General features: G+C 43.8%; 1 protein-coding gene and 1 long non-coding RNA gene across 4 annotated transcripts in view; one reads left to right on the plus strand and one right to left on the minus strand.

The window, feature by feature from the left end:
• FA2H (fatty acid 2-hydroxylase) overlaps positions 1–23,227 on the minus strand; it is a 57,404-nt gene extending 34,177 nt beyond the window's left edge. Inside the window, exon 1 of one of the 3 annotated variants that reach the window (XM_082439103.1) lies at positions 19,334–23,227. In XM_082439103.1, coding sequence (XP_082295229.1) covers positions 19,334–19,744 — 411 coding nt within the window. In that variant the 5' untranslated portion in view covers positions 19,745–23,227. The remainder of the gene's footprint in view (positions 1–19,333) is intronic. The other 2 variants (XM_082439102.1, XM_082439101.1) reach the window with 2 other exon arrangements.
• LOC309649352 lies at positions 3,821–8,939 on the plus strand. The gene is made up of 2 exons (XR_014257048.1): positions 3,821–4,335; positions 5,281–8,939. It is a non-coding gene; the product is annotated as an uncharacterized lncRNA (long non-coding RNA).
• Positions 23,228–27,238: the final 4,011 nt, after the last annotated feature.

Here is a 27,238-nt window from a genome sequence, read left to right on the forward strand (position 1 = left end):
CATGGCCTGGGTTCGGCCTGAAAACCCTCCTTCTGAAATGAGAGGGTGCCCCAGGCCGTGCCCAGCTGCCCCACCGCACCCCACGGAGGCCCAGAGGCCCATGTGTCTCAGGATACCTGGGTCGCACGTGGTCCAGGCAGGCCCTGGAAGGAGGAGGACAGTAACCACGCCAAGAGGCTTCCTTGGGGAGAAGCCAGTGTTAACAAGCCCACCCCCGGGCCCCCCAGGGAGCAGCCTCCCTGGAGCTGGTTGTCTTCTGCAGCCAGAAACATGGGGCGAAAATGAAGACGGCAGGACCTGCTTGCTTCCGTCTCCAATAAGCTGCTGTGCAATGAGGTCCAAATCAGAAACCAGGCCCAGCCAGGTCCTGTGGCCTATCCAAGCCTTAAAACATTTAAAATAAACCCCTGACGTGCACAAAACCCAAACCAAAACAAAATCCATGCCTGGCAAATGACAAGCCACAGAACTCCCAAAGCACACGCACGTCCCACTCGCCCAGTCACTGCAAGGCAGCTAGCTCTGCCAGCCACTCTCCCTGTATTCATGGTAGGCAGATGAAAGGAAAAGAGGAAATGAGTAGGAATAGGAAACTTTCACCTGAGGTGTGCCCCACGCCTCTCTCTCGGAAGACGTGGGGATGTGGACAAGACATTCCGAGCCTCCTGGGTCCTTGACGTCAGTTTGCTGTGGACCCAGCATTGTTCTTACTCATGAAATGAGCCCCCTTGGATGACATCACCAGCAACCTTGTCACCAGAAGCAGGAGCCAGCATAGGTGGGCATTCCAAGACATCAGAAAAGGGGGCCAGTGGATTGAAAACAGTAAATTACCACTCAAAACTCGCCAAAGCACCCCACAAGTTTTCAGGCTACTAACTTGATTCTCTACCAAATCCTGCCATGGACAATCTGTATCCAGGCAGATCCCTTCTGCTCTAGCCTCTAACCTTAGATGAGGGCACCATTTCCAGGAAGTCACCAAGAGTCAAGCGGACACAGTTTTTTCCCAATGAAAGCCTAACTCAGGGATTTGGAACAGCCCGAGGGGAAAATTCCATCTGGGAGCCTGGGCTGGGGAGGTTGACCTGGGCATGGTCAGGGGGGACAAGGGAAGCTCTCTGAGGCTCACCTCCTTGGTCCTGCCTTACAAAACCCTGCCTCGCCTGCAGTGGTAGGATGGGCGGGACCAGAGCTTCAGCTCTGATGAGCAGCGTCAGCAACTGCAGGAAATGAACTCCTCAAGGTTTAGCCTTTTGCAGATTCCACGGGACATTTCTAGACTGTGGTCTCTCAAGTCTTAGACCTCAAGGCACCTCAGGTGGTCTAACAGAATGTGCTATCCACAGGGAAGACACACTTAAGCCATCTAAAATATATTATCTCCTGACTGACCCAACTTCTATTAAAAAAAAACAATTTCAGATGTTAACACTCCGTCTGTAAGGATTAATCTCAAAATACTATTTTGCTGTTTTATTAAAGGAGAAACAAGACCATTGATTTACAAATAACCTCATATATCACTATTCCAGAGACAAGATTCCTAAATGTGGCTTTTATAATCTAATAATTTAAGAAAGAAAAATACTGTTGTTCTCCTTTGTTTACAGAAAATGGCAAATGACTATATTGCCAGGAACAATAAAAGTCACTGAACTGTTTTGTAAACAAAACAATAAAAACAACAACAAAAAACAACCTTATACCCACTACTTCTTTTTACTTATTCAAGCAATTTCCCCCTCTCCCTGCTCAGGCATGGAATCTTCTCCCTTTTGTAGTTGAGGATGTTTGATGTTCAAGAGGTTGACTGGCTCACCTCCAGGGACACAGTTAGTTCAAGAACACAAGACTGTTGAACTCTAAACCTGTCTTCTTTTCTACCCTCATTTATCTCCTGACAACTTCCAAACCCACTGCACATTTCTCAAACTAGCCAAGTCTGTACAGTGAGCCCCACAACTGGTACCGCCTCATGAGTAACAGCCTACACGCCACGTTTTATGCTCATGTGTTTATACTCATCACTCTAAGGATGCTCAGCCCCAGGGGATGATGTCCTTGATCAGCCTCACGGCAACCTGTCCTCCTGGGTGGCCAGTGCCTCTCTGACATGGCCACATGTCAGGGACATCACTGAATACACGATCTGGTGTGATCATGTAGAGAGAGAGCACGAAGGAGCCATTTGAGAAGGATGCAGGGACACCAGCTTTCTGGCCCCGAATCACCAGATTAGGATGCCACTATCCTAGAGAGAAATGCCTTTGTGACTCTGGGCCACAGCTCCGACCAACGCTTTTTTGCCCAAGAGAACTTCCTGCAATGATGGGAATGTTCTAGTTCTGTCGTGTCCAATACAGTAGTCACTAGCCACATGTGTCTACTGAGCACTTGAAATGTAGCTAGTGTGACTGAGGAACTGCATTTTTATTTATTTAATTTAAAATTAAATTGCCACATGTGCCTAGTGGCTACCATATTGGACACCAGAGTTCTGGACTCATATATTCAACTACTATTTGAAATCTCTACCTGGGTGTTTCCTGGGCATCTCAAACCTAATAGGGTCCTAGTGAACTTTAATTGCCCCATCCCAAACCAGGGACCCCCATCCCAGTATTCATCATTCCACAAATCAAACCACTTAATTGCTCAGGTCAAAACCTTGATGTCACCCTCAACTCCTCTCTTTCCCTCACTCCCAATGTTTAATCCCTCAGCAGGACATTTCCAATTTCTATCTACTTCTTTCTGTCCCAATGGCCTCCCAGTCCAGGCCACCTCTTTTTGTCATCTGGACAACAGTGATGGCCTCTTAGCTCTCTTCCTGTTTCCACTCTTTTTAAATTAATTAATTAATTAATTTATTTATTTATTTATTTTTGGCTGTGTTGGGTCTTTGCTGCTGCACGTGGGCTCTCCCTAGGTGCGGCGAGCGGGGGCTACTCTCCACTGTGGTGCATCAGTCTCTCATCGCGGTGGCCTCTGTTGTTGTGGAGCACAGGCTCTAGGTGTGCAGGCCTCAGTAGTTGTGGCACGCAGGCTCATTAGTTGTGGCGCACGGGCTTAGTTGCTCCGCGGCATGTGAGATCTTCCTGGACCAGGGCTTGAACCCGTGTCCCCTGCATTGGCAGGCGGATTCTTAACCACTGTGCCACCAGGGAAGCTCCCTGTTTACACTCTTGACTCCCTTCAAGCTACCATCCACATGGCAGCCAGAATGATCTAATAAACTACAGACCAACTTTGTCAGTGTTCCGCTTCAAGTCCTCCAGCCCCTTGTTCTCAGAGTAAAATCTAAGCCCCCTACAATGACCTGTGAGCCCCGCTGAGGCAGGGCTCCTGCTTACTCCCCACTTCAGCCCACGCCACACTCCCCGTCGCCCACAACACTCCAGCAACAGCAGAGCCCCCTTTTGGATGCCTGATGTCACCAATCCTGCCAGACCCCAGGACCTTTGTACTTGCTGTTCCTCTACCTAGAATGTTTTTTCACCCAGTTCTTATGACAGCTCCTTTTCATCCATCATATATCAGTTCCCCAGAGAAGCCTTCCCTGACCATCCCCATCAGAAGCTGCAACTGTGACTCTGTCACAGCCCCCTGATCTAAAATATATTTTCTGTCTGTCTGTCTATCTATCTAAAATATATTCTGTTACAGCTCTTGTCACCACCTGTAATTGTCCTATCTATCTCCCTCTGTCTACTGGTAGGTACTCCCCATGAGGGCAGCGACCAGTTGTCTTTTTATCCCCAGTATTGAGCTTGGTCTGGGCATGATGAAACTATATCCACTATGTTTGCAGGTGAATAGAGGAAGGAACGGTGGGGAGAAAGAGGCAGCCCTGCAAGCCCCTGGGACCACTGGGGCAGTCGCCAGCCTCTGTTTCAGAGACCAACTGTCCCTGACCAGGGCGCGTGTCCCCAGTCCAACATTGTACTTGTCCAGGTGAAGACAGAATGAGGACAGCAGGTTGGTGCAGACCCCACATGCCCTAGCTGGGGGGAGGGGTAACTCTGAGAGACTGAATGTCACCACTCTCCAGCTCCTCCAGGGGGTAAGTGGCCTCACCCAAAAGAGTCTGAGCACATAGCAACTCAGATCCTAAAAGCATCCATCCCTCACCACCTAACAGGAATCTGCCTTTTCTTAGCAGAAGTTGGGGCTAAAGGGGCTCGTAATCATCTATCTCAGTTTAATCTACATGTTCTGTCTTACAGAGCTCACATGATGTCATTGAAGCTGCAGAAAATCCTGCAGTGATGCAAGGAATAAGGAAATCAAGGCCAAGAGAGGTTTAGTGACTCATGCGATGTCACATAGCTGGTAAGACCCAGAGCTAGACCCAGAGCTACAGATCCCCGGCTCCTCCTCTCTCCTGGAGGGGAATAGGATGGGCTGCCAATTCAGCACCCACCACACAACTGCTCTACACTAAGCTCCACTCTGGGAGCTTGGGGACGCTGATTCTTCAGTAATTCCAACAGATCTACCTACTGAGCCACTTTCAGTGACTCCAGCTTTTCCATCTCCATTTTCCCTCTGCCCTTAGCCTTCTAGGACAGTGGGTTGCAAACTTTATGTTGCTTCTAAGGCACACAGAGAGCTTGTTAAAAGTATAGATTTCTGGGGTCTTGCCCTCAGAGATTCTGATTTTGTAGATTTGGGGAATGGCCCAAGAATATGAAATATATATATATATATATATATATATATATATATATATATATACACACATACACACACATACACATACACACACACACATATATATATATCTATATGTGTGTGTGTGTATATATATATATATATATATATATATATATATATATATCCTTATGGCAATTAATTCTCTAATTTAGTTTTATGTCTATTTTTTCAACCCCAGTGAAACATCAAACTTTTCACACAAGTCTTAAAATATTAGAATCTCTGTTGCTACTAGAGCCATTTTTCTGAAATACAACGCAGTTCTCCAGTGCCTATCACATTCACTTCCTTCTAGGTTATTTGAGTGGCAGAAGTTGTTTAACGATATCTGTATTGGGAGGAATAGTATCTCTCTGCACCCAACCCCTGCCAAATTCATGTCCACCCAGAACCTTGTGAATGTGACTTTATTTGGACATAGTGTCTTTGCACTGATCATGTTCTCATGAGGTCATACTGAGCTCGGGTGGGCTCTGAGTCCAATATGACTGGTGTCTAGTAAGAAGAGGGGAAATTTGGAGACACAGATGCAGAGACACAGGGAAGAATGCTTTTGTGCAGATGGTTGAAGAGATTGGAGTGATGTATCCACAAGCCAAGGAACACCAAGCATTGCCGGCCCCACCAGAAGCTAGGAAAGAGGCAAGGAACAGATTTTCCCTTAGAGCCTCCAGAAGGAACCAACCTTACCAACTCCTTGATTTCAGACTTCTAGGATCTAGAATGGTGAGAATAAATTCCTGTTATTTTAAGTACCCACTTTGTGGTATTTTGTTACAGCTGCTCTAGGAAACTAATACAATATCACTAGAAATGTGATGCCTTGTTACACGTAACCATTCATGTGCTGTTACCTTGTTTTATTTTCCCACTCATCCTTTAAGAACATATTTGGGAGTGATGTCCATGATGTAACTACCCAGTATTTTTCCAACTTTTTATTATGAAACAATTTAAACATGCAGCCAAGGTGAAAGAATCTCACCGTGAATACCTGTATCCCTACTACCTAGATCCTGCCATTCACATTCTATTCTTTCTTTTTAAAAGCATTTTTGGTACATACCTTAATTAAAAAATACTTTATTGCTAAAAAATGCTAACCATCACCTGAGCCCTCAGGGAGTTATTACCTTTTTTCTGTAAGAGGGTTTGAAATATTGTAAGAATTACCAAAATGTGACACGGAGACACAAAGTGAGCAAATTCTGTTGGAAAAACGGCACCGATAGACTTGCTTGACGCAGGGTTGCCACAAACCTTCAATTAAATAAAAAAAAATGCAGTATCTGCGAAGTACAACAAAGTGAAGTGCAATAAAACAAGGTCTGCCTGTATATACTGTGTGATTCCACTTCTGTAGTATTCTGTATATGTCTGGAAGAGGAAGATCAGAGGACAAAGAAGTGCCTCACAGTATGTGGACAGTCCTAAGTAAAATGTTGATCCTTGCACCTCCCTACCAGGTAGTCTCACTGCCCTCCCCACAAGGCTCTTGGAAACCCAGTCCCTACGTCACAGTATGCTCCTATTACCCAAACGACACCCCACTGGGACCTCCCTGCTTCCCAGAGCCTTTCTCCAAAGCCATCTCCTCACCACAAAATCCAAACCAGCATTCCCTCAGTGTGCTCCAATTCTTCCCAGTTCTAGCAGGAAAAAAACCTGATTTACATGATTGACATTAAGATCTGAATGACCAGAGACAACCCTTTTAACCTGTCAGAGTTTTCATGCTTTTAATTGAGCTAAGATTTCTAATCTCTAGTTGATAGGCCTTCAGACAATACTACTCAACGGTAAAATGATTAAAAAAAAAAAAAGCAAATTTTAAAGGCTGGTGTATACCAACATCTAACACTTGCAATCATGAGGTCATATCTTTAGAAGCAATTACTAAATATGTGTTAAATTTATTTGCCTCCTTTAAAAAAATTGGGTATAAACCTCATATAGTAAAAAATTACCAATCTTAAGTATATTGTTTGATATGTTTTGACAATTATATGCCTCCTTGCAGCCAATGCCCACATCAAGATGTAGGACATTTCCACCATCCCAGAAAGTCCCAGGAATCTATTTTTAGTAAGGTCTTATTTGATTTTGATGAAAGGAAGGTAGAGGGGGATAAGTATTCAGTTCCCTTGACCAGAGGGACAAGAAGTTTTAGATTTACAGGGCTTTACAAGAGAGGTGCCAGTTTCCCTGATAGGGCTCCTTCCCGGCTCTCCTAGCCTCCCCTGTTCATACACACATAGAACTTGACCTGTAGGCCCCTCCTACAACTACAAGCTGTGGACACAAAGCAGGAAAGGTACACAGGACCCGCCCCCATGCTGAGTTCCAGCGGCAAGGCTGCCTCCAGACATTCCCTCCACACCCCTCCTCATCCTTGCATTCCCTGCTGAAATCACTATCATTCCACAACCACTGCACATCCACCGTGCACCCCCCCTTCCCATGGGCTTTTGGACTGAGGCTGCAGCCTGTGTGAGCTTCCCTGAGCCACTTCCTCCCTGCTCCAGCCACACGACATCAGGGTCAGGGCGTGCTGGGCAGCCACAGCTCCTGAAAGTCAGACTTGACTGTATTTCCCCAAGTCTGGCAACATGGTCCAGAATTGATGCTCAGCTCTTGTCCTGCCCTTTGCTTTCTCTAGTGGAGCAGGTGGGAGCAGGATGGAATGGAACAGAAGGAGGAAAGGGGAAAAAAACACGAATGGCTAAAACCTAATAAGAAAATGAGTGATTTCATTAGTATAGCATAGAGTCCAAGAATAGACCAAAATATATCTGTGAATGTTTGATGTGTGATAAAGGTTTTTGTTTTAGATCAGTGAGAAAAGATAGATTATTCCATAAATCTACTGGAATAACCAGTTGGTCATTTGGAAAAATATAAACCTATAATAATCTCTATTTTGTTCTTTACACCAAAAAAAAAAAAAAAATCCAGGTAGATAAAACATTTAAGCAAAAACAAACAAACAACAACAGAATCATTAAGGATAAAAACTATGAGCAGGATACAAAATATTTTTTGCTTGCTTTTATATATAAAATCATCAAGTAGAGGTGGTCTTTCTAAGAATGATAAGATGACAGCTTTTACTACATGGAAAACTGAAAGGTTTAAATGGAGAAAAAAAAAAAATTAAACAAGCCAAAAGACAAATGAGAGCTGGAAGACAAGTAGTATTATGTATGATGGAAAATAGGCTAATATTCTTTATATATAAACAGTGATATAAATCAATAAGAAAAAGATCAACTATCCAGTACAGATGTACAAAGGACCTGAACATGCAGTTTACCAAAAAGGTGCAAATAATTTAGAAATGTATAAAAAGACACTCACTCTCTCATAATTCATATAAATGAAAATTTGAACAGGGAACAATTTTTTTCACCCATTGGCAAAGATTAAAAATATTGGTAGTACACAGCATTGGTGAGGGTGTGAAGGAACAGGCATTCTTGTATGCTTTTGGAGGGAGTTTTAATTGGTACAACCTTTTTAGAGGGCAATTTGGCAATATCCATCAAAATACAAAATGGATATCATTTTGATCTAGAAATTTCACGTCTAGGACTCTATATTACAAATTTATTTGCATATGTGTGCAAAATGATTATGTAAGGATGCTTCTTGTAGCATTGATATAATAGGGAAAAACATCAATAGGGACAGCTATCAGAAAGAATGTTGACAACCTAGAAGAAATGGACAACCTTCTAGAAACATACAGCCCACCAAAACTGAATCAAGAGGAAATAGATAATTTGAAGAGAGCAATCACTAGACGTGAAATAGAATCTGTAATAAAAAAAACTCCCTACAAAAAAAGTCCAGGATCAGATAGCTTCACAGGAGAATTCTACCAAACAAAGAAGAACTTATACTGATTCTTCTCAAACTCTTCCAAAAGACTGAAGAGGAGGGAACACTCCCAAAGACAGTCTCTTAAGCCACCATCACACTGACACCAAAACCAGAAAAGATACCACCAAAAAAGAAAATTACAGACCAATATCTTTGATGAATACAGATGCAAAAATTCTCAACAAAATATTAGCAAACCGAATCCAACAACACATAAAAAAGATCGTACACCACGACCAAGTGGGATTCATCCCAAGTTCACAAGGATGGTTCAACATATGCAAATCAATCAGTGTAATACACCACATAAACAAAAGAAAAGTCAAAAACCACATGACCATCTCAATAGATGCAGAGAAAGCATTTGACAAAATTCAACATCCATTCATGATAAAAACGCTCACCGAAGTGGGTATAGAGGGAACATAGCTCAACATAATAAAAGCCATTTATGACAAACCCACAGCCAATATAATACTCAACAGTGAAAAGCTGAAAACCTTCCCACTAAAATCTGGAACAAGACAAGGATGCCCACTCTCACCACTTCTATTTAACATAGTATTGGAAGTCCCAACCACAGCAATCAGAGAAGAAAAAGAAATAAAAGGTATCCAAATTGGAAGGGAAGAGGTAAAACTGTCATTATATGCAGATGACATGATACTATATATAGAAAACCCTAAGCACTCCACACAAAGACTACTAGATCTAATAAATGAACTCAGAAAAGTAGCAGGAAACAAGATTAATATTCAGAAATCAGTTGCATTTTTCTACATTAACAATGAAATATCAGAAAGGGAATGTAAAAAAACAGTAACTTTTAAAATCACCCCACCCCAAAAACATACCTAGGAAAAAACCTGACCAAGGAGGTGAAAGACTTACATGCTGAGAACTAAAACATTAATAAAGGAAATCAAGGGACTTCCCTGGTGGTGCAGTGGTTAAGAATCTGCCAGCCAGTGCTGGGGATATGGGTTCAATCCTGGTCCAGGAAGATCTCACATGCCACGGAGCAACTAAGCCCATGCGCCACAATTACTGAGCCTGTGCTCTAGAGCCAGCGAGCCACAACTACTGAGCCCGTGCACCTAGAGCCCGTGCTCCGCCATGAGAGAAGCCACTGCGGTGAGAAGCCCGCGCACCTCAACGAAAAGTAGCCCCCGCTCGACGCAACTAGAGAAAACCTGTGCACAGCAATGAAGACCCAACTGAAACATAAATAAATAAATAAAATAAAGGAAATCAAAGAGGATTCAAAGAAATGGAAAGATATCCCATGCTCTTGGACTGGAAGAAAGAATGAGGAAAACTTTTATTGCTGATGTGGATGGAAGTACAAAACATGTCATTAGGTGAAAAAAGCCGCAAGTTGCCAAGCAGCCTGTACCATACAACTCCTTTATGTGGGAAATAGAATAATATATGTGTTTCTCTGAGGCCACATAAGAAATTGTTGGTAGTGTTTACACAGGGACTAGGTTGGGAGGGGCACTCAATATTTTTTTTTTGCACATTACTTTAAATGATTTAAATTTTTGTATGAACTATGTTCATGGGTAATTATCACAATAGAGAAAAGGAGGGACAAAGTGATGGCTGGGGTTACTACCACCTGACAGTATACAATATAACAAAATGCAAACTGACTGCAAAGTGAAAATTCAAAATCAATGCAAAAACTTAGAAAATTTCATGAAGTCAATGAAAGTGAGAGAAAACTGTTTTAGTTACAGTTCCACTGCCAAATAAGGATCTGGCAAAGCCAGGCTGTTTAACACTGAAACACAGGTAATCAACAAAGGATGAGGCCCTTCAAAAGAGGAGGACTTGTTTATTAAAGGATCAAAAGAGATCCTTAGCCCTTAAATACTCTTGCTAAAATGACCTTTTTTAAAAAATTTTAAGATTTTGGCTGCATTGGGTCTTCATTGCTGCACGCGGACTTTCTCTAGTTGTGGTGAGCAGGGGCTACTCTTTGTTGCGGTGCACGGGCTTCTCATTGCGGTGGCTTCTCTTGTTGCAGAGCATGGGCTCTAGGCACGTGGGCTGCAGTACTTGTGGCTCACGGGCTCAGTAGTTGTGGCACACGGGCTTAGTTGCTCCGCTGCATGTGGGATCTTCCCAGAGCAGGGATCAATCCTGTGTCCCCTGCATTGGCAGGTGGATTCTTTTTTTTTTTTTTTTTTTTATTTATTCTTTTTTGGCTGCATTGGGTCTTCGTTGCTGCGCACGGCTTTCTCTAGTTGCAGCGAGCAGGGCCACTCTTCACTGCGGTGCATGAGCTTCTCATTGCAGTGGCCTCTCTTGTTGCGGAGCACCAGCTCTAGGCACGCAGGCTTCAGTAGTTGTGGCACGTGGGCTCAGTAGTTGTGGCTCGCGGGCTCTAGAGCGCAGGCTCAGTAGTTGTGGTGCACGGGCTTAGTTGCTCTGCAGCATGTGGGATCCTCCTGGACCAGGGCTCGAACCCGTGTCCCCTGCATTGGCAGGCGGATTCTCAACCACTAAGCCACCAGGGAAGCCCCGGCAGGTGGATTCTTAACCACTGCAGCACCAGGGAAGTCTCTAAAATGACCTTTATGATCACACTGTGAACAGCCAATGCAAAGTTTAGAATGTCACAATGTGCTTTCATACGTTTTTGTCAGAAAAACCACACATGCGCAAAACAACACTACTTGATTCATTATTTGCTCAATTTAAGAATCAGCACCCAAGTGCAATCTTAATTTTGCTGTCAGATTTTTTTTTTGGCTGTGCCACAGGGCTTGCAGGATATTAGTTGCCCGACCAGGGATCAAACCCGTGTCCCTTGCAGTGCAAGCACAGAGTCCTAACCACTGGACCGCCAGGGAATTCCCTTGCTGTCAGATTAAAATACACTAAAGCAAACAACAAAAAAAACTTTTCAGTTTCATTTTTAAAGAGAATCAATTTCCTTCTCTCAACCACTTGGTCCATTTTCTATGAAATTTTGGTCTTCATTTAAAGTAGATTCATTTTAAGTGACCTTTAATCCTAGGAGTCAAGGTCTTTCCTACTCAGGTTTAAGAACAACTGAATTTTTTTATGGCACCCTGTCTCCAACCTGCATCATCTTTTACACCTGGCACTCCAAAGGGTCTTGCCCAGGACATGGGGAAGCAACAACTAAATCAGGTTGGTCTGTCCTGGTGCCTAACTTGGGGTCATGGAAGCTGTATTTATTCAGCTAAATGTAACTTCTCCTTATTCCTCCATGGCAGCCAGTCTCAAAGTGTGGGCCTTAACTTGATTTAAAAATGTGAGGTCTTTCTTTGATCTTTGTGGGTAAATGATGCTTGTTTCATAGACATTCATTATTACATAAGACTAGGGGCTATTTATTAGCAACTAAGTGGCTTATTATGGACTATTAACATTTGGGATTTATAAAACAAAGCTAGCCATTACTAGAGATCCCTAAAATCTCCAATTCCATTTTCCAGTGGGAAAGGTAAGCATCATGCAATGCTTAGCAATGTTAAAAAGGTTCTGCTGGGCATAGAAGAATGTACAGAACTAGAACTCTACTCCCTTTAAATTCTATTTGTTTTAAAGGAGAAACTATGACTAATTCACTTAGGTAATTATCAACCACATTTGTTGTAGATTACATGGTTCACTCTAAGTGTGTAGTCACATGTACTTCCATCAAAGGAATTTTTGGCTACTAGCTTTCCTCTAACAGGACCTTAAGACATTCTGTATGCATCGTAGTTCAAAACACATCCCCCCAAATTTGCTTATCTGGTACTGCTATTTTAACACCTTGCAATATAAATACTATCGAAGTCAGAAAACAAAGCATTTGAATAATTATGTTTTAGGGCAATGCTTCACAACAACAAATCCTGAGTATGAGGTTTCTATTTCTCAATGATAGCTTTGTGGCTGTTGCTAGCATCAATTTTGTTGTTCCCCAGTCTTGTTACTATGACTGAGTTTGTTTTCCATCAGAGGGCAAGAGCAGGTGGGGAAACGGTCGTTAGAATCTTCTGCCCATCTTAGTTGAGCAGCAATCAGAGAAGATTGAGAATCACCATTCGGAGATGACACGCTTTAGAGAATTTTGCATGAAAAGACACAGGAAAGAGTAAACAGAACTGGAAACCCAGGAACCTGGGTCCTGCCTATGCACATCTTCCAGACACTTACAGACACATGGGGACGGGTCACAGCCCTGAGAGCAAGGAGGGCTCTCAATTGGCATTTTCTATGGTTAATTTCACTTCTAACCTTGCAGGGGACTCACGGGCAGGGATGAACTTCAGTAGCCTGGCGTGGAAGACATTTTGCCAACTCTTTCTGGCTGCGAAAAACTGAGGGCAAAGGCAGAAATGAGAGACTCACTTGATAGTCCTCCATCCTTTCCATCAACTCCCAACCCTTTTAGCTAACAAAGAAGAAACTGGAAAGAGGTTTGTTTCTGCTTTCTTTTTTTTTTTTTTTTTAACATCTTACTACTTGAAGTATCTTGTGTGAGCTAATATCACCACTTTCCTTTTCAATCTGGTACACATATCAGTTTTCCAAGCAGCTCATTCATTCATTTATTCAGACATTTGTTACTTCCTGTTGGTAGGCACCAGTGGGCTACTGTCTCCTAGGGAAACCCAGATGAATCAGGCAATTCCAGTCTTCAGAGAGTTTACAGTTTAGTAGAGAAGATAAGACACGTAGTGAAAACACAGTGAATAAGGAAGAACATTTTGAATGCTGTAATGTAGGGAGAGGCCAAGTGCTATGAGAGTTTGGGAGAAGGAAAAACCCAGTTCTAGATGGGGAGGTAAGGAGAATCTCTGTGGAAGAAATAGAGTTTGAGATGGACTTAAAGGATGTGGCAATCGGGAGCCACTGAAGATTTAGGAATCCCGCTGTAACATATTTGGAAAGCTTCACAAGGCCATGGGCTGAAGGAAGTGTTGGCAGGGAGAGATCTGCCCAGGAGACTGCTGCAATAATGAGCATAACGCAGCTCTGGCCAAGGTAGGGTAGTAGTGGGTAGGCGTCCTGGAAGGAAGACTAAGGAGGCTCATGAGGATGGGCATGGGGTCTGTCCCAGCCACTGGCTCTGCTTTTTTCCAGTTATCCCCCATTTCCCCCTCTACAGCCTCTGGATTCTCTAGGACAGAGCAAGGAATGGAGACAGTTGAAAAACACACATACAGGAAAGAGTAAACAGAACTGGAAACCCAGTTGAAAAACACAAATACTATCTCCCAGACGTAGTATTGGGTGAAAGAAGCTGTACAGCAGAGCACACACTGTGTGACTTTTCTGGGAAATGAGGAGCAAGAGAAACTAGCAGTGGAGACTGAGCCGTAATGACCAGGGATATAAGGGGTGAAGCAGGAGGGATAACGCACCCCCCCTTCAAAATCTACGGCCCAATACCTGGAACCTGTGACTATGTTACTTTACATGGCACAGAGGACTTGGCAGGTGTGATTAAATTAAAGACTTTGCGATGAGGAGATGATCCTGGATACCTGGTGTGGGGGGAGGTGGGGGGGCTGGGAGCACAGTGTAATCACAGGGTTCCTTATAAGTGAACGATGGAGGCAGGAGAATCAGAGTCTGAGAACGAGAAGGGACAGGAGAGCAGAGGTCAGAGCAATGTGACTGCTGGCTGGGGGCCAGGAGCCAGGGAACACAGGCAGCTTCTAAAAGCTGCAAAAAGTGAGGCAACGTTCTCCCCTAGAGCCTCCAGAAGGAAGGCTGCCCTGCCAATTCATTTCTGACTTCTGACCCTCCAGAAACATAAGAGAATAGATGTGCGTTGCTTTAAGTCACTGAGTTTGTGGTAATTTGTTACAGCAGCAATAGAAAACCAAAGGGGCGAGGTATCCAGAAACCAGCTGAGGACAGTGTGTCAAGAAGGGCGGGGGGGCGATCGCCATGTCGAGAGTTGCTGCCAGGCCAGGTGAGAACTGACCACCAGGTTTAGCCAGGTGAAGGTCCCGATGGCCCTGGCAAGGGTACTTTCAGTGCCGTGGTGGGTTTCAGAGAGAACAGGACGCTTATTTCCTGTTTGTCTAAATGAATGAAGACGACATATGGACCAACAGTGAATGTGTGTCTTAAGATAAATAAATAAATAAGGAAAGGGAAGATGATAGATGCTGTTCAGGCATCAGTTTGGGTTCTTTGCTGGGAATGTTTCCAGAAATGATTACCCTCAGGTGTTTCTGAGATTCCTGTCTATTTCTTTTTATTTCCCCCATAGAGTCCTAATTTCCAACCTTCGCCCTAATTTGGGTCTCGAAGCCCCTTCAATCACTGAATTCTGAGGTGACACCAGGGGGCACTCTTGGAGCCTGTGTTTACCCTGTGTCACATGGAACCACAGTGACTTGGGTCTCTGGCCCTCTCCCAGCTTGCCCTAGCTTCGTCCTCCAGGTAAGGCTCACCTGGCACCACAGCAGGCCAGGGCTCACAAGTCCCTGGCAGGTAGCAAAGGACGGGGGCTGCTGACTGGCCAGGCAGGCCCACTTAGGAAGCCTTGTTGTGGGCTAAGCAGACCTCGACCCCCTTCAGTTAGCAGATTTCTCACATCCACTCCACTCTGCAGGCAGGGGGAGTTTAGCAAGTTTCCCAATCATCAGCTTTTATCTGAATTCTCAGCTCAGACCGGCATTCCAAGCTGGGCTGTGCTCAAGCTGTTCCGGAGCCCCGGGTGGGTTGGGGACCCTGAGTCTTCCTGCACTTAGATCTCCTCCCTATTGTCCATCCCCATTTAATGACTCAATCTCCAAAGTTCTGAATGGCTGGACGCCCAAAGCCTGGCAGAACCACATGTGGCAGAATCTGTGGACTTCTCAGCCACTCAGAGACAGATACACCTTGCGGGATTAGGATGCGACACACATTCAGACAGTAGGGTTAACCCAACAGCAGGGGCTGGGGAGTCAGGGCTTGCCCTCCTCTAGGGTCTCCCCAAACAAAGGGCTTTTCTCCAGGGGCATGGTCAGATGTCTGCCCACAGGAGGCCCCCTCAAGGTCTGGGTGTGTAAGACGGGGGCAGTAACGATCTGCCCTTTCAGTTATTTTCCTCTTGGTGGCAGGTCTGGAGTGACGGAAGGATCCTGGTTGGACTGTGATGAAAGCTGCAGCTCTCTCACCAGAAAAATGCACAACCATGCATGTTTTACACACAATTTCATCTCTTCCATCAATCCCAGAAAATGATCCATAGAACTCCAGGGTTAAGAAGCTCTGCTCCTTGTGTCTTCCGAAGTGTGATACTTACTCCACTGACGGTGCTCAGGACTTTAGGGGATAGGAGGATGAGCATTTACTTTAATAGTTCTATTTTTAAAGTGCATGTACACCCTGATTTCCCTGGTAATATTGCCTAGGGTGAGTAAATGGTAAAATAAAAAGTGAGTCTACTTAAAGATAAATATTAAATAGCTCAAGTCGTATGCCAATTTGGAAAAAAACTGGGACAGTGATTCATAGATGACAAGTCTGCGAAACAGAATCTATGGCCTTGGGAGGTTTGGACCCGAAGTTCTTTTCTTTCCTATTTCTTTAAAAAAATTGCTGGTTGCAGCTCAATCAATGGATTTCATGCCCCACTAACAACGTGAGCCACTCTCATCTAAGCTTGGAGTGAGGAGCCCTGAGCGCCCAATCGAGAAGAGGGCCTGGCTTCCCTGCTCAGCCATCACTGATTCACGTCGTCAAGTCCAGGGCTACAACAGATCTTGTCTCATCCCCATGGTATGTTAGCTCAAACAAGTTCGACTTGTTTCATGTGTGTGTGCTTCCCTGTGAGTGTGAATGTGTGGGTAAGTGTGTATACGGGGGGTGTGGCAAAGTGGGGGAAAGGGGAAACCAGTGGGGCTGAGCCTTGTCCCTGGAATTTCATGGCAGAGCTCCAGCAGGCTCCCCGCTGAGGACTACACTTGGGAAGAAGGACTCCAAGGAGGGGCACCATTCAGAAATGAGCTCCAAACAACAGAGCTGGTTCATGACACTCCCCTTCCCCGTCAACGCCCCTTCTGGTCCTCACACTACAGGAGCCGGGTTCTAGCCTCAACAGGTGTCAGCATCCCTGGTCCAGCAGGAGGAGACGGGAGAGGTGGAGAAGGCAGCATGGGGGTTGCCAGAAGGGCTTAACCAGAGAGAAGAACAGATATGTCTTCTCTCCATTCAGCCCTTACGAAGATGGCTTCTCTCTGAAAAGATATCTTCTCCAGATTTCTCCTCTGAATACCTCTCTTCCCCAATATAAAGACAACCCTACACTAGTTTCCAGAATAGCAGATAGAAGCTGACGAGCAACTGGAGTATTGGGTGACTACGGCCATTGGTCAAGTTTGGGCCATGGATTTGTAAATGTGGTGTTAAGTTTTAGTTTTTTTCCCACGTCCTCAGGTGGGGGCCCAGATATAAGGATGCCTGAAACATGGCCACACTGGGACTCTTGGGGTAACAGGTGAGTGCAGGGGTAAGAAACAAATTTAGACTCAGTATTCTCTGAAGGTCAGGTAAAGCAAAGCAAAACAAAGCCAAATCAAACCATAGTGCTGGGTAGCTAGCAGAGCTGGGAGGTAAAGCCATCTAGGGCAGCTAGCCAGGAGAGATGCTCTAGATGGTGCTGGGAGGAGAGGCCACACCCTAAGGCTCCTGTTTATAGGACACAGTTACAATGTAGGATGGCTTCCATGAGCCATCACAAGCCTGGAAGTCTCTAGTATTCCAGCCCCCACCTCTCATTTCCTGCACTCAGCTTCAGTTATATCTATGGCTAAACCTTCTGCACCTTCAGCATGACCTGACACCTAACATCAGCTTCCAGGATTAAACTGGGCCCCCGCTGCAGAATGCTGAGTCCTGCCATTTTACGTATGAAGTCTCCCAAATTCAACCTTCCCCTTCCCTTGGTCATAGTCACCGTTACCTCTCACTTGGGCTATGGGGTAGCCTCCCGCCTGGTCTCCTCACACCCACTTGGGTTCCTTCCACCCCTTCTTGGCATCGCAGCCAGGATGCTCTTCCAAAGATGCGAATCTGACCACACCACACCCCTGCTTGAATCCATTACCTGGCTTCCCATTGTTCTTAGAATCAAGTCCCAAATCCTGACCACAGCGGCCCTGGCTGATCTCCGGCCTCCTTCCACTCCCTCTCCTTGCCCAACAGCCTCTGGTCACATTGGTTTTATTTCTGTCCCTTGACTCTGCCAAGCCCTTACCCTTCAGAGCCTTCACACATTCTTTTCCCTCTGTCTGGAAGGTTCTTCTCACCACACTTCACCTGGCTTAAGCCCTATCCATTGATTAGCTCCCAGGGTAAGTATCACTTTCTCCAGAAAGCTCTCCCTGATTCCTACTCTGATAGCACCAGGTAATTGAAGAATTACTGTGGGATTAGTATGTTACCTCATTAGCCTGTTAGGTCCATGAAGACCGTATTGCTTTTGTCCATTGATACCTCCTCAGTGCCTAGCTCAGTGCTGCCAATCACTAAGGGACCAAGTGAGGGAGTGAATAAATGATTAAAGAATTAGGCAAGATGGCCCAGTGAAAAGCCACCTGGAACAGTGAGAGGCAAGTCCTTTCATCCAAAGATCTAAAAGCACTTGCTGGGGCCATCTTGAATGCAAGAGCTAGAAGCAGGGAACAACTGTTGGTTTATGTCCAAGCATGATGGCCTCACTGTCACCAGTCCTACAGCTGTGCCTGAGGAAGTCCTGAAGAGTCGGTTTGCCTCTGGCACAAGCCTACCTGGAACCCAACGGATAGGATCATCTCCCAGGCCCAAGGATCCTTGGGATGGAGACAGCATTGATTTTGGAATCAGACACACTTGACTTTTCCACTAACTAGCTCAAATTACCTCAAATTCCAAATTGACCTCAAATTCCAAACTGACCTCAAATGACAGTGCCTCCTTGATCCTCAGTTTCCACATCCTAAAATGGGGATAACAAAACCCACCCCAGGATCAGTCAGAGGCTTAAATACAATCACGAGCCTGTGGTGCACAACCGCATGCAGCTCAGAGTGCTACTCCCTTCTCCCCAGCAGAACTGGCTCACCCTGTCATGTCACTCTGCTGGACACCCAAGCCAGCATGCAAGACAAGGAATAAAGGGAGGTCTGAGGGGTGGGAGGACATAGGCCACCCAAGACACCGCGCCAACCTCTCCACGCGACCAGAGAAGCCCTTGCGCAAGACTAGGGTGGCACCAGGAAATCCAAACTAGCTGAGAAGGGTGACTGGTCTGTGTCTTTTGGATGCAGGGGTAGGGTGAGATGGGGAGGAGAGGACAGGTGCGCTTGGAAGCTATTATTCAAACAGAAATGAAGAGCAGTTGCGAAGAGGGAGAGGCCGATAAGGGGACAGGAAGGAAAGATTGAGTGTGTGAGGGGCTGGGAGAGAAAAGGTGATCCAAGTTGTCACATGGCAGAGGTTGCAGCAGAAACAAGTAGGAAGGAGGAGGTATCTTGGGAGGTGGGAGAAGTAGCAGATAGAGGAGGGTCAGGGGAAATGCTGGAGAGGAAGGGCAAACTCCTGGTTGGGGGTGGTGGTGGTAGGCAGGGACCTGTTACCTGGAGAGAAGAGAGGTGAGGGCGGAGGCTGTCACCTTGGGTCCTCCTAGAGGGCAGGTGAACGCGGCCTGCCGGGGAGTGGCGAGTTGGGGCGGGGAGGGTGGGGGGAATAGAGGGTGTGTGACCCCCGGGCCCGGCTGTACCTGAGGGTCTCCTTGCAGGTCCCCCACGTAGTACTGCTCGAGCAAGCGGCGCGCGTTGTCCGAGTGCCGGTGCGGTGGCCCGTCCAGGTCGGCGCTAACATCCTGACCAGCCCGTTCCCGCAGCAGCTGCTCGCCCCCTGGGTGGTGCCGCACGAAGCCGGTGAGGTCGTAGAGGCGGGCCCCGCAGCGGACCCAGCAGGCGCCGGCCGCCAGGCGCCGCTGGACCTCGGCGGGGGAGAAGGAGGCGGCGGGGGCCGGAGCGGGGGCCATGGCGGGAGACCGGAGCTCGCAGCTCGAAGCCTGCGCGTACGCTCCGCGGCCGCCCAGCGCGCCTCTAACATCCCCTGAGCCGCTGCCGCCTTGACTGGTCAGCCGTCGCCGCACCTGCTCATTTGCATGCCGCGCTCCCATTGGCCGCTCCTAAGGACGCTGCCCGTGTCCGGAGAGGCCCGTTCCCCATTGGCCGGCAGGACGCCCAGCCGACCCGAGCGGGGCGGGCCAGGGGATGCCCGCCCTCCGTCAGGTGGTCCTGGGCAGGTAGAAGAAGCGCCAGCCAAGTGTGTCTCATTGCAAGAGAGCAAAGGCGGCGGGAGGACGCAGGTGGAACAAGTCTTCCTGTTGCCGGCGGCTGTGTGGACGGACGTCCTCGATAGCCTGATCGCCACCGGAATAACTCTTCCGCTGCTGCCTTATGGGAGAAACTTGCGGTTTTCCTTCCTCAGGCTGCAGGAGTGGGTGAAGAGTGGGGGAGGCAGCGTGAGAACTAGAGTAAGGCAAGGGAGACACTGGCCTCTGGCGCCCCCAAACTCAGTAATCACGATATACAATATTATAATGTAATATTTAAAAAAAATCATGTCGTGTACAGAACAATGTGAATGTGCTTAATGCCACTGAACTGTAAAGTTTAAAATGGTTAAAATGGTACATTTTATATTATGTATATTTTACCACAATAAAAAATATATATAACAAAGAATTTTTAAAAATAGGAATATTGGCAAACCACAGCCAGTGGGCTGGCCACCTGATTTTGTATATAAAGTTTTAGTGGAACCAGGACTAGTGAGAGGAGTGCGGCAGGTTGGTGAAAGTGAAGGGTTGGATCTCGTCTTTAACACTGTAAGTTCTGGTATTTTGTTCATCATGGATTTTTTTGTTTGCATTAGTTTTGAATTATTAAAATACACTTTTTTGTTTGTTCGTTTTTGTTTTTGGCTGCGCCACGCGGCATGCAGAATCTTAGTTCCTGGAGGAGGAATCGAACCCCTGCCCCCTGCAGTGGAAGCTCGGAGTCCTAACCACTGGACCGCCAGGGGATTCCCTAAAGTATTCTTTATCTTGATTACTGAGTTTTTTGGCACACCCTTAATTTTTGCCTGCAGAATGACTGCCTCAATTGCCTCACTCTAGTCTCACCTTCTGGGGAGGATCCTAAGGGACGAACAGAGAATCCTGCTGCCATTATAGGAGGGGAAATAGGGACCTAAAGAAGTAAAGCCTGGTAGTCATGCTGGATGGAAGGGAAGAGCAAGTGTGTTCAATCCAGTTTTGTTTATAACAGGGGAGAACTGCACACAACTTTAACTGCCCAGCAATTGGGGATCTCACTTGAACTCATGATTTGTAATAAAAGGATCCTGGTACTGAGGTTGCCCCATTCAACTGGCCTTGGTCTCTCTCAGCCAAAGGTATTTTCAGGGTCACCCCTGTTTATGCTCTTCTGGGGTTGGGCCCCTATGCTGGGCCAGCGCTGTGGGGGAAAGCCTAGCTCAGATGCCCTAGGGGCCACCCCAACTATAGACATGTCGAAGGTCAGGAGAGTTGTTCCTTCCTTCTCTCCTTCCCAAGACTTTCCTGGCTCACCCTCAGGGAGTAGGCAAGAGTTTGGCTGAGTATATGGGTCGGCTGTGGAACTGCTGTCCAACAGGCCCGGAGGGAGGCCTTAGGTCACTAATTTTGCTTTTCTCAAGCAGTGAATACATAGTCACTCTCACTCCACTTCCACACCTACTCTGTTCCAAATACCTTGCGTGTGCAAAAGCATTCAAACACTCCTGGGTGTCCTCAGGTACTTCCTGATGACAATATCTGTAGGCCACCCGCATTTGGATTTTTCACCGTTGCCTTAAACTCATATTGCCTGAAGTTAAACAAGCAATTTAGTCATCTATTCAGAATTGTAACATTTCTTACCATAGTAATTCCACTTCTAGAAATTTGACCTTTCAGATTACTGTATAAAGATGTGTAGGGAGGAAAAATAATTTTCCTTCTACCCTTCTAGGTTCTCGGCTGAGACACTCCCTGAAATAAAAGATTAATAGGAGAACAACAAACTTAATTTCACATGTAAGGGGACCCCAAAGGTATGAGACCCAAAGAAGTGACCAGAGCAGGCAGCTTTTATACCTTTTGGACAAAGAAACAATAAATTTGTGAAGAATTGACAAGACAAAGGAGTTTGGGCTTGGAGTAGTATATTAGTAAAGAACTAACAAGATTTTTTTTATACAGACATCTCAGCTCTGAACTCCCTATCTAAGAATGCCCTCTGCCCTTCTGGTACATGGAGGGTACTTTTCACATGGAAGACTTATTTCCTGCTTTTAGGAGGACAAAGCAAGGTCAGAGTGTCCTTCTTAAGTACCAGCTGTTTCTTAAGTAAATTTAATTCAAAATAATCAATATGCCAAAGTGGCATATTTTGAAGTGGCCTGCCCTGAACCCCATCAGATGTATGCATAATAATATTAATTGCGGGGACACCCCTGGCAGTCCAGTGGTTAAGACTCTGCCCTTCTGCAGGGGGCGCAGGTTCGATCTCTGGTTAGGGAACTAAGATCCCACATGCGCGGTGTGGCCAAAAATATAATTAATTAATTAATTAATTACGACGTTGCTTATAGACTAGAAACAACCCAAATATTCATCATTAAGGAGGACTGATTAAATAAATGATGGTGTATTCAGTGGAATACTATGTAACCGTTAGAAAGAATGAGGTAGGTCTATGTGTACCGATAGGGAACAATCTCTATGATATTGTAAGTGGAAAACAAAGAAGAACAGTGTGTATGGTATGCTAATAATTATTTTGCTATTTTAAGTTCTTTAAGTTTTAAAATATTTTAAATGCAAACAAAAGAGTATGTATATGTTCTAAAGCAAAAATAGTATAACTAATTCAATGAATTTCCCTCCCAACCCAAGAGCTAGGACATTACAAAAATTGTACCTACTCCTACACTCCAAAACTCCCATCTCTCTGCCTCCTCCCAAGAGGTAATCACTGTCCTGACTTTTGTTAATGTCCATGAATCATTTTGTTAATGTCCATGAAAAAATTCTTTTATATTTTTATCACATCTATATGTATGCTTATACAATATATTGTTTAGATTACCTTGTTTCTGAATTTTATGAAAATCACATGACACTATTTTGATTTACGTAGCCTTTCATGTTTTACTCAATATTGCTTTAGCGTTCATCCATGTTCCTGAGGGTCACTGTAGGCCATCAATTTTCATTGCAGTGTCATATTCCACAATACAAATTTATTTACCCATTTTCCTTTACTTGCAGATACGAATTTGAGTTTTTCTTTTTTTTCTATTATAAGCATTCTTGTACATATGGGTTCTTCAACTATACTTCAATAAAAATGTTCTATTTCAAATAATAAAACTCAGAATACTCAGAATGTATATTTTTTAATTAATTAATTAATTTATGGCTGCATTGGGTCTTTGTTGCTGCACATGGGCTTTCTCTAGTTGTGGTGAGCGGGGGCTACTCTTCGTTGCGGAGCACGGGCTCTAGGCGCACGGGCTTCAGTAGTTGTGGCACTTGGGCTCAGCAGTTGTGGCTCACGGGCTCTAGAGCACAGGCTCAGTAGTCGTGGTGCACGGGCTTAGTTGCTCCGCAGCATGTGGGATCTTATGGACCAGGGATCAAACCCGTGTCCCCTGCATTGGCAGGTGGATTCTTAACCACTGTGCCACTGTATTTTTTTAAAAAAGAAATGAAAGGTATAAAGAGCAGAGATGAAGGCTTAAAAATCTCTCTATTTGCAGATAACATGATTGTTTACATAGAAAACATCAACTAATTTGCAAAGCAACCAGAACTAATAAGTGAATTTAGCAAGTTCACAGGATCCAAGGTCAAAATACAAAATCAATTGTGTTAACTACTATCAGCAAACAATTGAAAAATAAAAATGTTAAATTCCATTTATAATAATGTCAAAGAGCATGAATTATGTGAAACTAACTGAAAACTACAAAACACTGCTGAGAGAAATGAAAGAGTATCTAAATAAATGGAGTTCATGGATATAATAAGTTCCAAGTTCCAAGTTCATGGATTGGAAGGCTCAATATTAAGATCTCAAATCCTCCAATTGATCTAAAGATTCAATCCAATCCCAATCATAATCCCACTAGGTTTTTTTTTTTTCCACTAGGTTTTTATTAAGAAATTGATAAACAATTATATAATTGAAATTTGCTAAGAGAGTAGTACTTAAATGTTCTCACCAAAAAAAGAAAAAGAAAAAAAAAGAAAGACAAGAAAAAAATTGACAAACTGCTTCAAAATTTACATGGAAATGTAAAGGACCTAGAATATCCAAAGCAATATTGAGAAAGAACAAAGTTGCAGACTTACACTTCCTAACTTCAAGACTTAAAACTTCGTATTTGAAAGAGTGTAGTGCTCTCATAAGAACCGACAAATAGATCGATGGAACAAAACAGAGTCCAGAAATAGATCCAAACACATAAGGCCATTTTGTTATTTTACTGAGATACAAAATTTGACCTTTTTAATGTATAGCTGTCCCTTGGTATCCACAGGGGATTTGGTCCAGGACCACCACTCTCTCCCCACAGATACCAAAATCCAAGGATGCTCAAGTCTTTTATATAAAATGGTATAGTATTTGCATATAACCTATGTACATCCTCCTGTATACTTTAACTCAGCTCTAGAATACTTAAAATAACTAGTACAATGTAAATGCTATGTAAATAGCTGCTGATGCATAGCAAATTCAAGTTTTGCTTTTTGGAACTTTCTGGAATTTTTTTCCCCAAATATTTTCGATCTGCAGTTGGTTGAATCCGCAGATGTGGAACTCATAGATATGGAGAGACAACCATACAGTTCTATGAGTTTTGGGCATCTTCTATACTGTTATAAAGATCGGGTTTGTCTCTCCTTTTGTCAATACCACACTGTCTTTGTTATTATAATAGCCTTATATTAAATCTTGATATCTGGTAAGTCTACTGCTCACTCCCTGTTCTCCTTTAGCGTGTCTTGGCTTATATTTGGATTTTTCCTTTTTCATATAAACTTTAGAATCATTTTGTTAATGTCATGAAAAAGCCTATTTGGATTATGAAAGGAATTGCATTGTATCTATAGATTAATTTGGAAAGGATTAATATGTTTGCAATACTGAGTCTTCCTATTTATGAACTTGAGCTATATCTCTACTTATTCCAGTCATATGTAATATTGTTCCATGAAGTTTAAAATTTTCTGCATACAGGACTTGCATATATATGTTAAATTAATTTATAAGTATACCTTATAGGGTTTTGTTTTGTTTTTGCTATTGTCAATGGCTTCTTTTTTAAAAAAGCTTTTTTCGTTTAAGTATGACATCCATAGAGAAAAGTACACAAAATCATAAGGGTACAGTTCAATGAATTTTCACAAAATGAACACACACTTACCAGAAGATAGAACACTAGCAGTCCCACAGAAATCTCCCTCATGCCCTTTTCACATTACTACTTCCTTTCCTCCCCAAAGAAAATCACCATATTGGTTTCAAAAACTGTACATCAGTTTTGTCTGCTTTTGATCTTTATATTAATGGAATCATAGAGGGTGTGCTCTTTTGTAACTACCTTCTTTCACTCAAATTATGTTCCTGAAATTCACCCATGTTCTGAGGTATACTAATCATTTGTACATTCTTGTGGCTGTGAAGTATTTCACTATATGAAAAAGCCACACTAATTTATTCATTCTATCATTGATACCTATTTGAGTTGCTTCCAGCTTGGGGCAATTAAGAATAAAGTTGCTATGAACACTCTTGTACATGTCTTTTTTTTTTTTTTTTTTTTTTTAGTATAATCGACCTACAACAATATGTTAGTTCCAAGTGCACAACATAGTGATTCAATATTTCTATATATTACAGGATGATCACAAGTCTACTTACCATCTGTCACCAAAGTTATTCCAATATTCTTGACTATATTCCCCATACTGTATACTTCATCCCTGTGACTCATTTATTTTGTAGCTGAAAATATGTACCTCTTAATCTCCCTCACCTATTCCACTCATCCCCCTTCCCTCCCTCTGGCAACCACCTGTTTGTTCTCTGTATCTATAAGCCTGTTTCTGTTTTTTGTGTGTGTGTTTGTTCATTTGTTTTGTTTCTTAGAGTCCACATATAAGTGAATTCATATGTTTGTCTTGCTCTGTCTGACATTTCATTTAGCATAATACCTTCTAGGTCCATCCGTGTTGTCACAAATGGCAAGATTTCATTCTTTTTATGATTGAGTAATATTCCATTGTATATATATACCACATCTTCTTTATCTGTTCATCTATTGATGGGCACTTAGTTTGTTTCTAAACCTTGGCTATTGTAAATAACGTAAACAATGCTGCAATGAACATAAGGACGCATATATCTTTTTGAATTAGTGTTCTTGTTTTCTTTGGAAAAATCCCCAGAAGTGGAATTGGTGGATCACATGGTTGTTCTATTTTTAATTTTTTGAGGAGCCCCATACTGTTCTCCATAGTGGCTGCACCAATTTACATTCCCACCAACAGTGCACAAAGGTTCCCTTTTCTCCACATCCTTACCAACACTTGTTATTTATTGTCTTTTTTAATAATAGCCATTCAAACAGGTGTGAGGGGGGTATCTCGTTGTGGTTTTGATTTGCATCTCCCTGATGGTTTGTGATGTTAAGCATCTTTTCCTGTGCCTGTTGGCCATCTGTATATCTTCTTTGGAAAAATGCTCATTTTAAAATCAGATTGTTTATTTAGTTGATGTTGAGTTGTACGAGTTCTTTGTATGTTTTGGCTATTTAAATCCTTACCAGATATATTGTTTGCAGATGTCTTTTCCCATTCAGTAGGCGGCCTTTTCATTTTGTTGATAGTTTTCTTTGCTATGCAAAGGAGTTTTAGTTTGATGTGGTCCCGTTTGCTTATTTTTGCTTTTGTTTCCCTTGCCTGAGGAGACAGATCCAAAAAAACTATTGCTAAGACCCATGTCAAAGAGTGTACTGTCTATGTTTTCTTCTAGGAATTTTACGGTTTCAGGTCTTAAAAGCTTTTTCTTAAGTCAGTAGCCCCTTCTAGATTGCCTTATTTCTGTCCACGATACTACAGCTCACCTAGCCCTGACATGCAAAATCTTAGAGTCTCCCGAGACCTATACCGCAGGCTTCTCCTTTAAAATGCATCTTCTGTAACTTGTATTTTCTTTTCATCGTAGAAAGGATAGAATTAAAAGTGACCCAAGAGAAGGAATATGGTTCAATTTCATCATTTGATAGATGAGGAAGATTAGATCTGAGACCATAGAACTAGTGAGGAATACAGCTGGGAGCCAAGTTTAACTTCAAATTTAATGTTAATTTTTCTATTGCCGCTAGACGTGAGCAACTCAAGGGCAGGGGTCATTTTGCCTCCATCATTGCTGTTTTGCTCCTCACAGAGCTTCAGATACATAGTAGGTTCTTAATAAATATGTGTTGAAATTGAACTCCACACTCTAATTCAGATGCTCCCCTGATGCTTAGACTAGTACAATAGCCTAACAGTCTCTTTTCCTTCAAGTTCCGCTTC

The sequence above is a fragment of the Balaenoptera physalus genome (genome assembly GCF_965194825.1).
Source record: "Balaenoptera physalus genome assembly, chromosome: 19".
Taxonomy (NCBI): domain Eukaryota; kingdom Metazoa; phylum Chordata; class Mammalia; order Artiodactyla; family Balaenopteridae; genus Balaenoptera; species Balaenoptera physalus.